General features: G+C 46.0%; 1 protein-coding gene across 1 annotated transcript; it reads right to left on the reverse strand.

Annotated features, from left to right (window-relative positions):
- Nucleotides 1–3,533: 3,533 nt before the first annotated feature.
- On the reverse strand, nucleotides 3,534–10,909 carry LOC149362191 (uncharacterized). Its single transcript, XM_089569651.1, has 2 exons — nucleotides 10,783–10,909; nucleotides 3,534–3,863 (listed from the first exon to the last, which is right to left on the reverse strand). The coding sequence occupies exons 1-2, from the start codon at nucleotides 10,852–10,854 to the stop codon at nucleotides 3,534–3,536; spliced, it is 402 nt and encodes a 133-aa protein (XP_089425777.1). The 5' UTR covers nucleotides 10,855–10,909.
- Nucleotides 10,910–13,225: the final 2,316 nt, after the last annotated feature.

Raw genomic sequence — 13,225 nt, forward strand, 5'->3', positions numbered from 1 at the left:
CGTTAACTCGATCGCGTTATTTACTAGTGAGAGGTAGCTAGGGCAGAGCGTATGTGGCTCAGCCAGTAACGTAAGCTCGGGTAAGGCGAAGGGTGTTTCTTTCGCGAAAGCCTCTTCTTCGATGTGCTACACGACGAATGAGTCCAGTAGTTTGTTGAGCGTCAGTCTAGAGGGCTTTGATTACATATCCATGAACTCCTTGGGAATAGAGTGTCATTCCTAGCACTGATTTGTGTTACTAAGAGAATGGGCTTTGTTCCGAGTGTCAGTGATAGGTGGGCTCTCAAGGTGCGTGAATTTGCGCCTGTAGAGAAAGAGTTGGGATTAAGAGGGTGAACAGGATAAGCATCTCTCCTTCACATGTGTATCAATAGTGCTAAGGATTGTCAAGAGTTGGGTCTCTATGGTAGCGTCACTGCCTCGCCATGCGCATGCAGCGATTTCATCCGCACAGAGAATGAAGTGTATGTCTGGAATTTGAGAGTTGTCAAGGGAGATGAACAAGAGAAATGTTAAAAAGTATAGGGAAAGGACCGCCCCTTGATGGGTTCCCCTAGCACCCAGCTGGATGTTTCGGAGTGTGTGGGGGCCTTGTGTGAAGGTTGCTATTCGGTTGCTATTCATCGCCACCAGCGACGGACACATGGGGTTAGAGCCGCTCCTGCCCGAATCCGGCGCACATATACCTCCTCCTCCCGAGTGAGACTCCGGGGGAGAGGGTACGAACACGGAGGAATTAGAGCGCGTGTTCGCTGACACAAAGCCTGTTTCTCAGAAACATGGGACAGGAACCGATCTGGAGGAAGAGGGGAAGGTGGTGGGATGTCTGATGTGTCGAGATGTGTCATTGCATCCATATGATTATTATGCGGATCCTGGGCATGGCCGCGAATCCAGTGTATACGCACAGGACAGGGGTATTTTGTGCAAAGTTGGTGAGTGGATTACGTAATTTGGGATGCGCGCCAGACAGCCTTACGCTGCTTAAGGGCGGCAAGGGAGTCGGTGCAAGTGTGAACAATATCGAAAGTGGGCGCGAGTGGAAGGGAAGCAATTGCATTTTGTATCCCTTGAAACTCCAAGGCAAGGGGGGAGCAAGTATCCGTGCTATATGTAGCGCGGGAGTTAAGATGAGGACGGGAGGGACTATAAACTGCGCTAGCTGAGGAGGTATTTGTTCTGAAGCTCTGCCTTTAATTCCTCTCCAGTGATAGGCCGACTTAGAAAGCCATTAGGGAGTCCTTGATATTTCGGATGGAGAGTGGGTTGGAAAGGTGGAAAGTATGTCTCCTTAAGTTCCCCAAGTAGCTCTGCTGACAAAGTGGTGGAGGTGTGAATTAGTTTCGTGAGGTTGTGTCTTTGCATTGTAGTAGATTGAGATGGGTCTATTAGATGTGGGAAGAGGTTCCATGTTTGAGATAGGCACATGTTACCATAAAGAGGGCTGCATAGGGACTGCCAGTCTTGCCTCGAGAGCACGGCTGCGTGTGTTTGTGTCCTTGTTCAGTCGAGCCAGTCTGCGGCGGACGGTTATGTTCCATCAATGGGATGGCCAGGCTTTTAATGCAGGCTTTAGCTTCCCAGAGATGCAGGGGGCGAGAATCAATGGTGCCACTGGGGCAGTCAATAGGAGGTTGTCGTGTGAGTGGCTGTATATTCTTCTGTAATTGTGTAGTCCACACAGCAATGCTAGTGATGGGGGCAGATGTCCTGTTGTATACATATTTCCGAAGGAAGTCCCATCTGGTGAGAGTGGATTCCCTAGGTGGGTGAGGGAGGTGAGTGTGCAGTAGAATTTCGAGGATGTAATGGTCACTGCCTAAGCACTCCTTGGTGCTGCACCATGTGGCGGCTGGAAGCTGGTGAGTGAAGGTGAGATCGGGTGCGGCGTCTTTGCACACGCTAGTGCCGATACGTGTGTGGTAAATGGAGTCAATAAGAGATAGTCCTGCTTGCTGCGCGGCCAGCCATTCTCTGCGGCCTTTTGGGGAGTCATGCAAGTATCCCCATGTTGTATGGGGTGCGTTGAAGTCACCTAGAATTAAAGCACTTGTTGGCAACTCCTTGAGCCAGTGTGAAAAGACGATCAACGTTGTGTTGTAGCTGTCTTGCGTTACTACGTACGTTGAGGACGAAAAGGCTCCTGGCCTTTGTGCGTTGGGCGACCAATTCCAGAAGGAGATGGTCGATGTCTGGCACAGCTAATGTATGAATAATGGTTGGAAGAGATCACCTAATTAGTAGAAAGGGCTCTTTGCGTGGCGCGGCAAATTGAGGAAGAAAGGAGACATAACCTGGGAGGGTTACAGGTTTGGTAGGTTCCTGCAGAGCCAGGACATCAGGGCCCGCAGCGCAATGGAGAACTTGTTGAAGGACTTTGCGTTTTTGACCAAATCCTCGGCAGTTCCACTGACACACCGTTATCATAGAACTAGATTTCGCCATCATGGGTAAGGGCTTAACGTATCCTGCGATGAGAAATAGGGGTTCTTGTACAGGGTGAACGGGATGTATATCCAGGATGGGAAGGGCATGTTCCTGTACAGGGGGAGCGGGTTGGATGTCCTGGTGTTGCGGAATCTTCGTGTTTCGACGTCAGTAGGGGTGATTGTCGAGGATGGCGATACTCTGTTTAAGAGTTTGAAAGCGTTGCGTTGTTTGCTCTTCTATGGTGATTTTCCATTTTCGACTCAGTGCTTTAATATCAAAATATATTCTTGTGATATAAAAATAAAATAGCAATAGGGAGCAAAAAAATTCGATAAAGATGACCGCACTACTCTCAGAGAAGCACTACTCTCGTTTGAGTCGACTGTGTACAGAACATGCGCTGTCCGAAAAACAGCAACCGGGATTATTTTTTATGTGCCCACATCAAGTCAACAATTTCACGACAGCTCTATTGTCGGCTCTCGCTACACTGCAAGCGGATGCTTAACCCATCGGAACAAGCTGAACTAAAATCCGGTTAAGCTAACTACGTACTCCACGACTTCCCATAGTTTTTGAACAATCTTTAATGACCACTTTGTTAAGATCATTTATATTATTAGTCGTGCGTGCTTTTCGTACAAAACAGCGCTCTATTCGAGTGAAATGAAGTTGGTGCTGATCGACAATCCCGCAGACTGCCACATGCAGTCTTCAAGGTAGTATAAATAATAACATGAAAACCAAAGACCGCTGCCAGCTTCTGCTGAAATATCAGATAACATAATCATGAAGCTAAAGAGTATACAAGAGTGCAATATAGTGTATTATTTGGCACTCAGTGCTGAAATTAGGAACATCGGCAAAGTTATGTCCTTGGCTGCTGCGAGTAGGAAATATAATGGCTACACATGAAGAAATGGGGCGAGTATGAAATCGTAAAAGAAGTCATGAAAGACAGAAGGTCCGTCCTGGTCACTACAGAGAGACTTCACGCAGAATTGCAAATTTGCGTAAGGCCAGAATATTGCGGTCGGGTGCCAGCATATCCCGGTGCCGCGCAGTGGTGGGTGGGGGTTGAAAAAGGCGCCCCGCATTGCGCTCTACACATATCGGCACCGAGAGTGGCTCCACCGGCCCTCTCCGCCGCCACAGGGTATGAGGTCGGTGAAGCGCTGGGCCCAGCGGAAGACGACCATGCAGTCTTCTCCGGTCGGGTACAGGGCCCCTCGGTCCACCCGGTGGCAGCTGTACGAGCAGTGGAACACGGAGAAAAGCACCGCCGGAGGAAGGTCGACGTGAGGAAGCGCCTCTCGACCGGAGGAACTCCTGGAGAAGGCGAGGTACGCCAGGCGGGAGGCCACCGTGTGCTCCAGGACACTTCCTGTCAGGTTGCGCTCGTCGAGTCGCACTGCCGGGCTTTCTGCGTCCAGCTGAAGAAGAACAGTTCTCTGACCGTTTGGGGTAATGCGAATTTCGTCGACAGCTGAGGTACTACGAAATGCTGACGCCAATCGAAATGTTTGCTGATTCTGGGTGGTGGTGTGTATTGGAGGATGTAGGGTAGGCGTGTTTCATGCTTGCAACTGCGCTTTACATACGGCCACGCATAGTCATCTATCCGTCCATAATCTATCTCTGGAGAACGAGAGAAAAGTTCCAAGAAAGAGTCGGAGTTGACAGTTTTGGAGTAGCCACGTGCTGTAAGCAGTCGAAAGGTGTGGTATTATGGGTGAACAGTTAGTCTGGGTGTTAAGAATTTATAACGCATTAGTAGACAACGCAACCCAGCTTAACCTTTGCGGTTTGTTTGGTGCGCCGGCTGTACAGGTTGTACGAGATAGCGGTTTGGGGGCGAGGATTGCCTGGACCACGGCAGCAGGATTCCGGGGATCACCACCCATGTAGCTGCAGTCTTAAAATAGGTAACGTGCTTCTATATTTGTACTACACACTGTGCTTTCATTCATCCCTGCAAACGGGACATCTCAATGTCAAACTAAGCTAAACAATGCAATATCCATTAGATGCACGTAGGAGAAAGCACTAGGAGATATTCGGAGTGGATAGTTTTTCCTTTGAACGGCAGTCTATATAGGAATATGCGGATTTCACACAGCTTTTGCGGATAGATCCTCGGCCAAGAAAAATCGGCTACATGGATCAACTTTGACATCGGAAACAGCCTCGCCGCCCTAGTATCCAACGTGACTAAATAACCTCTAAAATCCAGCATGTGAGCCCCCGCTCTAATGCCTCATGGACCAGACCCACTGGACAACATTACCACTTAGGGAGCATTATCGAGGGCAATTGCTTCAGGCTTACCCTGCATAGCATTCTAACTTTCAAGTAGGTCAACGCGGAAGCTTCCGGTTACGTCAGCAAGGCCGCCTAAGCGAAATAAAGTTGCCTGTATTGCTATTGCTGCAATGCGCATCCGGTCCATCGCTTGATCTAGGCGACCGGTAGTCGTTTGGTATACGCATGTACATGGCTCCCAAGTTCCAAACCAAACCAAACCAAACTTTATTTTATTTTACAAATGTGCATACAGTCTTTAGGATGAGCCACAGGCCAAAAGCTAAAGAAAATAGCTTGAAAATGCCTGTGGCTCATCTAAGAGCCATTACAAAATAATAAAATAAACACATGCATACAACGGTGGTTGATCGCAAACGAGCACACTGTAGAAAGAATTTATAATATTTACGATTGAACTGATGGGTACACAGAGATGTAGTTTGAAACTAGAAAAAAACAATTAAAACTGAACAAATGCATTTGAAAGTTATACACTGCTGGGTTGATTACAAAGGGGAAAAGGACACCGATACATACACAAACTACAATATATGAAAAGAAGTTATGGAATATTATTTACAAAGTACACTTTTAAATCATGTGGTCGGAGGTTATACATGCTCAGCTGGTTAGATTCGTAGCTGTTTAGAACATTAGGTATAAGGAAGTTAAGTGCTTGTTTACCATAGTTAGTTCTAGCTCGTGGAAGTGTCCATTTTGCAGTTGATCGGGTTTGAACATACTTTTCTATGGGCTTTAACAATGCGATATTAAGCAAAACATTACATATTGATGGTGAAGAAAATTTGAGATAGTATAATAGGCGGTACTCAAGAAAAACATTGACACGAATTACTTCATACTTAGTAAACAATTCAGCCGTATGGGCAGTAAAACTGCCCATACGGCTAGTCCATAGTTCCGGAGCCAAGTCTCGCGCAAGCGATACGTAACAAGCGGTGCCCAAGGTGATCCCAAAGAATCCGAGCTAAAACGCTAGCAGGAACAGCCGCCACAGAGCAACAAGGAGCTCAGCGCACAGTTGAAAATGGGCAAGTGCAACGAGAGCACGAAGTGGCTCTGCGGAAGTGAGATGCAGCAAGAGAACTACCCTTGTTAGCCTTTAATTGCAACGACATGTGCCATCGGACTGAAAAGGTGTATTCATATACAAGTTTTAAGCTACAAGTTATCTCTCGAAGGATTGTCAGCATTAATGATTCATGGAATTGAATTGTGCTACCTAAAAAAAGGATTTTTTTATTTTTAGGATTTTCTCTTTCAGGCCATATTTTCTTGTGTACGTTGAGTACACTGCGGGTGTACTAGTAGCTTAAAAATCATGGGCTACATAAAGAAACGGTTAAGTCAGCCTGGCTCGTTGTGTGTACATCGTCTGTTCCTTTATGTTGTACTGTGAAATTCTAAGCTGCGCACAAACTTCTTTCACCAACTAAATTTCTTAAGTGCGCAACGTTTTCCACCTATCGCTATCCTGCGTCGAATGAGCTGCCTTTGTATCATTATGTTCAGGTTGCGGGTGCGAATTTCACACGCTTTAACGTCACGTCCAGTCTTAGTGCCTCCCGCTTTCTTCAAATATCTGCAATCCAGTCATCTCGCCAACTTCTCATTATATCAGCCAATCTCGCTGCACTGCTGGTCTAAGACGTCACCTGCCAAGGATATATAAGCCATGTGCGCAGACCGACTCTTCAGTGGGCTAGGCTGCAGCAGCACCGGCGTCATGTTTAACCGCTGCTTCCTCTTCATGCAGGTATGTTACTATTCTGGCGCTGAGTGTATCCGGTCTGATGATCGATATTTGCTGCTGTACCCTTGCCCACGTACTTTTGTGTCCTGGTGCGTACACGCGTTTTATTGCGCAAGTCATCTCCTCCTGAGTGGTGACGTGGAACCAAATCCGGGCCCCCCATCAAAGCCAGAGAACTCCAGTAAAAACAGTCAATCTGGTACTAGACCTTTAACCCGGTCTGTGAGTGGTTCTAGTCTCACTCTCGGGGAGGCTGACGATGCGACTTCTTTCACTGTAAATATTGACAGTGAAATCTATTCAAATTCTTCAGTGTCTGACATGTTCTCCAGAATACTGACAGGGCAGAATCAGTTGGCCCGTGACATCGCGGACATTTAGCAATATTTTGCCTGTCGCTTTGATGCTTTGGAGTCGTGTGTGGCTGCATTAGAGTCTTTACCCACGCCAGAAAATTCCAATCTAATTTGTGATTTACACGCTGAAATTAACTCTTTAAATTCCAGGGTAACACAGCTGGTGCAAAAAAAATTATGACCTTGAAAATCGCTCTCGGAGAAATAACATTATAATACACGGCATTTCGGAAGACCCAAACGAAAGTGCTGACACATTGTTGACTAGCATCTCATATGTATTTGCTGGTAAGTTGAAGATTAACTGCCCCAGTATTGAGCGCTTCCACAGGCTCGGTGCAGCTCGCAAACGTTATACTCGTACAGTTATTCTAATCTTTCTAGCTTCAACGACAGAAGTGTGGTTTTTAAAAACGTCTCTAAACTCAAGGGTTCTGTCTTCTTCATTATAGAAGATTTTCCTGCAAGGGTTAAGTCCATTCGGAAAAAAAAAATATGGGACGCATCAGAGTCTTTTCGTAACAACGGTTCTGTCGTGAAGTTAAGTTTCGTTCAAGCCTTCACTGGCAAGGTTCGTTATAAGTGGGATGAAAGTTCTAATTCGTTGGTAAAAGCGTATAATGATCCTGTTTGTTCTGGGTCTGCGTCCTTGATTGCCGCATCATCGACTCCCTGACTTAGCTCTGGCCGTCCTGATAAGCTTGTTTTCTTAAATATTAACGCTCGCAGCACTAAAAAATTTCCAGATTTACTGTCCCTTATTTCTGTTCACTTCCCCCATATTATTGGCATAACGGAGACTTGGCTGCATAGTGGAATTTACGACTCCGAATTCACTCCCCCAGGTTTTGTTGCTGTGCGCTTAGAAGTTGCAGTACTGATGGCGGTGCAGCATTGCTTATCAGATCGAATTTACGATTCTCAGTTTTGCGTTCTCCCCCTGATACAGAATCCTTGTGGCGCAAAGTTTATCTAAACAATTATAGTATTCTAATCGGTGTTATTTATCGTCCACCTGGCTCTTATGTTGATATCCTTCATGCTGTCGCAAATTTCACGAGCAAGATCAACATTACTTCATAACATTTATCTGCATGGAAGACTTCAACATTCCTGGCATCCACTGGCCATCGTTGTCCGCATTTGGTCGTCACATTGCAATACGTAAAGAACTAATAAACATCTCCTTATTGTTTGGACTAACTCAGGTTGTATCTAGTGCTACTAGGCTGAATTCCACCCTCGACTCAGTTTTTCTACGCGCTACTTCTCTAGCAATCAGTGATGTTGTGGTAAACACTGGCGGCATCCTATCTCTTGTATTAAACCTCGACGTTAATAAATTTACCGGCCCAGATCGAATATACAATGCGTTCCTGGTTTGTTACTCCATGAGGTCATCGAAATACCTGTCCATCATATTCAATAAGTCTTTATCATCTGCTACTGTCCCTTCTTTATAAAAATTAGCCAAAGTGCTCCCTCTTTATAAATCCGGTGATAGGCAGTGCTTGTCGAACTATAGACCAATTTCTTTGACATCAGAGTCATGCAAAATGTTAGAACACGTCATTCATAAACACATCATGCTTCTTCTTGAATCCAATAATTTCCTACCTAACATTCAGCATGGGTTTAGGCGCGGTTTCAGTACGGTAACACAATTAACAGAATTCACTCGTAATATATCACTTAACCTCGATGGCGGCAACCAAGTTGATGCCATTTTTGCAGGTTTCTCGAAAGCATTCGATTCTGTTCTACATTCCAAACTTCTTGCTAAACTAAATGCTGTAGTAAACAATCCTCACTTTGTTGATTGGATTTCTAGCTTTCTCTCATCTCGTTCCCAGTTCGTATCTTATAATTATTCTCATTACGCTGCTGTTGATGTAACGTCAGGAGCTTCTCAAGGCTCCGTCCTTGGACCGCTACTCTTTTAAATACACATAAATGACTTGCCACATAACATTTCTTTTAAAATTCGTCTTTACGCCGATGACTGTGTTTTATACGAAGTAATTAATGGCCCTTATGATCATCGTCATCTTCAAGAGTAATTTGCTATGTTTTGTAGTTGGTGTAGCACCTGGAAAATGAGAATTAATTTCGACAAAACCGTCTTTATGTCTTTTTGTAACAATTGTTTCGTCTCTCTGTTTAGCTACTCTTTTAATGGCCGCGAGGTAGATAGAGTTTCTTAGTGTAAATACCTTGGCGTCATATTTACGCACAACATGTCATGGTCTCATCACATTGATTACGCATGTAATAAAGCACTAAAAAAGCTAGGTTATCTACGACGCACGCTACCCAATTCACCAAAAGACACAAAGCTACTGTTGTATAAATGTCTAATCCGCCCTGTTCTTTATTACGCAACAGTAGTGTGGAACCCGTACAAGCAATTTGAAATTAGCATGGTAGGAGCAGTCCAGAAAAAAGCTGTACGTTTTATGTCATCGTTATGATGGCGATTTCTCACCCTCTTCTAAACTTCTTTCATTGAATTTAACCACGCTCTCCGCACGTCGCCACGCTGAATCACTAAAATTCTTACATTGTATCGTCAATTCCTCGGTAAGGCTCTCAGATAGCCACTACATTAACTTTGCACCATTATCATCAACAAGAAGTCAGCCCGAGTTAAACTTGATACCGTATTTTGCGCATACTAATTTGTTCAACTTCAATTTTTTTTCCCCGTTCATTAGAAGCCTTGAATTCTCTACCTGGGTTCATTCGTTCATGCCCATTTCAAAGTTTTGTAACTGACATCGAAGACGCATAATAGCTGAATATTCCTACCCTGTCGTTAACAATTCCTTTCTTATTTGATATTTCTTTTGTGATTTGAACTTCATTGTAGTGCTCACTTCGAACATTTTGCTGTATTTTGTTACCTTGTTGAGTATTTTGCATTTTATGTTTTTTCCACTCCTGCCATAGCGCATATAATTGCGCTGTAATATGTATAAATAAATAAAATAAAATAAATACCGCAACAAAGCACACGCCCTGTCTAGCCGACCAGTTCAAAGTTGGTGGCACATATTCACGACCCGACTCCGGCGGACCGTAGCATCAGGCACAATGCCTTTGCCAATATTTCCGGTCGGAATAGACGATATCATCAAAGAAAATCAGTGAGTAAAAACGTTTGCTGGATAGGAATTACCGCAGCTGGCAAGCGACATGAGATAGCCTAGCTAAGAGAATACGAGCAAAATTCGTTACGAGGCGAAAGGGGAAACCTTTTCCAGTATATCGTGCCCACTGGTGTGTCATCGGCTCATCATTGATACCTAATGACAGTCCACGGACTGCGGACCTACGAGCTTCCCTCGTCCTGTGTGGCAGACGAGCTATCTGCTGGCAGATTGAAGTTCGCCATATTCATGGCTTGTTACGGTGATCGGAGGGGGGGGGGGGGGGGCTAAATGTCTTCAAAGTCTCCCTACTGCCAACACAGTGAGCTAGCCTCCATGGAGAGCGCCCGCAGTCATTAAAGGCAGTCAGTAAAAATGGTTCCACACCACTCAAATCGTGTCAATGCCACGCCTGAGAAGGTGCACTCTACACTTTATGGCTCACCCTCACTGCCGCCCGTACCTCGAGCTTTCGAAAGCCTGGCTCTTTCTCCAAGATGATGCAACATCTGAATGGCACGTGCTTCGAGCCTGACAAAAAGTTTCCCAATGCGGTGTGCTGCTCTTATGGTCATGGTCATCACCCGGCCACAAGCAAACCATACGGAATGCCTAGCACAGCCACCTCTAAACAGGCGGCGAGCAGTAGAGGAGGAATGCGAAAATAATTCTGGGTGTTCCTTTTCATTAAAAGCTGTTTGGTTATAGGGGCCGAAGCTTTCCGCAGCAACTGGCGCATTCCGCCGCCCGCTCGATGTAGTGAACTCACGCTGTGGTTGCCGGCGTGCAGGCAGTATATGTAGTCGGGCTTCCCGATGTCCGTGTTCTGCCAGTAAGCCATCCAGCGGGACAGGTGAGCCTCCGGCAGCTCTTGCACCAGGTGGCGTGCCAAGCCATGCGCGATTATCTGCGTGCGTAGCCGCCGTTAGTCTACCTTTTCGGTTCAAGTGGGGTTAGAGCAACTGCAGTTGTGGATGCAGAAAAACAAATTAAGCAGCGTGTTACTAATGCGGCGTTTTACAATGTTACAATGAGTCCCTAACCGACCAAGCTGTCCAGCTCATTTTCTGTGCGAGGATATTTCACGTGGTGAATGAACAGCATGCTCAAATGGCAAATTGCGAGCAGGTTTCTAGCTAAACGCGCGTTGCGCAGCGGTCATGAGGGCTCCGCCTGGCCACGTGGAGTCTCCGTGACGTGTGTCTTCAGAAGCACACATCTGATGCCTCGTCGGTTCCAGTTTGCAGCAAGACAGTCTAACAGAAGCGGAACCGTTCTTTTTGCTTCTCTCTTCTTGGCTCACCGGGTGCTAATTGCACTTTCATTTCGCCCTTCCTGTCATAACTACATAGTCTGCTTAAAATGCAAACATTTATTAGAACCGCAAGCGATATGCGGAGATCGTAGGTTCGAATCCAGCCGGCGCCATGTGTTGTCTTTTCGTTTTATTTCTTCTAAATTACCTTCTTTCTGAAATTACTACGCAACTAATATTTGAATCTTGCCAACAACAACAGTGAGTGATATTTCATGTCGTTTACAAATATCATGCAAGAACATGCGAAAAATAGCGATATGAGAAACAAACTTTCACGGCTCAGCCTGCATTATTTCGGCAATGATGCTCGCATTCACGAGAGAAATAAAACTAGCAACTCTATATCTTAACACTTAGCACTAAGCCAAGGGAATAAGCACTAAGACGAAAATTGGCACCACGCAAGGAAGCAGCCAGGATCTGAATATTGTGCTTCCTGCTTAGCACAGATGAAGGCACAACCCCCGCTTAGCAGCGCGTTCACGACATTTGGAAGATATTTCGCAACCAAGCTGACAGAACTTACACTGCTGTTTCGCGTTGCTACTAACCGTGAATTACAGCTTCTTGTATGAACGAGGTGTGTTTAAGTGCGATGCTCATGAACAATAGATGTTTCGTGGTGACAAAAACACGGGTGGTGACATTCGCAGCGATGCACATACTTCTCTGTTACAATATCGCGTACCCAACTGCCTTTTGGTTTGGGTTGGATGGAATTTTATTGCTTTAGTTTTATTTAGTTTCGTGTGCCACAGCCTCCCCCCCACCCCTACCCTTGTTTTAGCTCGTCTCTCACAGATGTTCTCCCCATCGCAGGCCCCCAGCATTGACACATGGCGTTTTCCTGTGCTCCAGTCGTCGGAAGTCCGTGAACTGCGCCACTACCGAGCTCTTACCGCTGCAGATATCCGCACAGGCTGCCTTTCTCCTCTGTTCCAAGCCAAGGACGATGACGAACGCGTTGTGCGACACGCCGCTAAGCAAGACTTTATGGCATTAATGCTAGTTCCTGCTGGTCCTTCCGCTCAAGCGTAACTATGTTCACCGACGAAACGCATTTGCGTGCACAAACACCAGGGAACAGGCGTGCGGTTCCTACAGCTCGAGCAGGACACCACGCAAGGGGTGACACTTGCTGCGTCCGCCAGTCTTTCTTTTGCAGAAACCGTTTTGCAATTGTCGTTACTTGCTGAACTTAACAATGTGCTGTCCGTAGATCAAACTAGGTATAAAATGAAAGAAACATTTCAAAATAAGGCGAAATGGCGACGTCAGTAGTAGCATAGTGTTTCAAGTGAGCAGTTGCAAGCACTTCTACCAGCATCACCTTGGTTTCCCTGCTAACACTGGCATAACCCGAACACCCACTTCTCTATTTCATTGTTCTCTTCTTTACTTAATCTGCTCACTACTTGCCTGCAGATTCACACGACGGAAAACACACAAAAAAGGAAAATGAGCGAGAAGCCGCGGCCTGCACTGGGCGAAGCCTCTCCTCTGGCTCACATGCGATGACCATACCCTAGCTTCCAACCGCGACTTGTTTGTGGCGGAGTGGGATTACGGGCAGGAGGCCACAACTTCCAGACATCGTAAGATTGCTCACAGCTACGTGATAATTGCATGCATGTGTAAGACATCGCCTCACGCTCGGTCCATTAACTTCAATGCAAATAAGTTGGAAGGCAGTATAAGTTCAGTGATAATCTTGCCACCAGTACGCAGCGCCCACCTGGCTTCCAGTTCCTGTCATGAATCACGCGTCTGGTTTCCCCTGATCTTAATTATTGGTTGTTGTTCTGCGACGGAGCGGCTCGTGTCGACCAGCGTGTGGAAGCACCAGTGCTGGCTTTGTCAGCGCTTCGCGTTAATGATCGCTGGCTTTCACAAC

Source organism: Amblyomma mixtum, chromosome 2 (genome assembly GCF_055824585.1).
Source record: "Amblyomma mixtum isolate Tamu chromosome 2, ASM5582458v1, whole genome shotgun sequence".
In the NCBI taxonomy this organism is placed as follows: Eukaryota; Metazoa; Arthropoda; class Arachnida; order Ixodida; family Ixodidae; genus Amblyomma; species Amblyomma mixtum.

What these genes read in the sequence shown, in the direction of transcription:
- LOC149362191 (XM_089569651.1), bottom strand. Translation starts at nt 10,854, where the DNA reads ATGGCTTACTGGCAGAACACGGACATCGGGAAGCCCGACTACATATAC. An exon ending in TGCACGCCGGCAACCACAGC is followed by an intron (nt 3,864 to 10,782) that starts GTGAGTTCACTA and finishes GTTCTTCTTCAG; the next exon opens with CTGGACGCAGAAAGCCCGGC.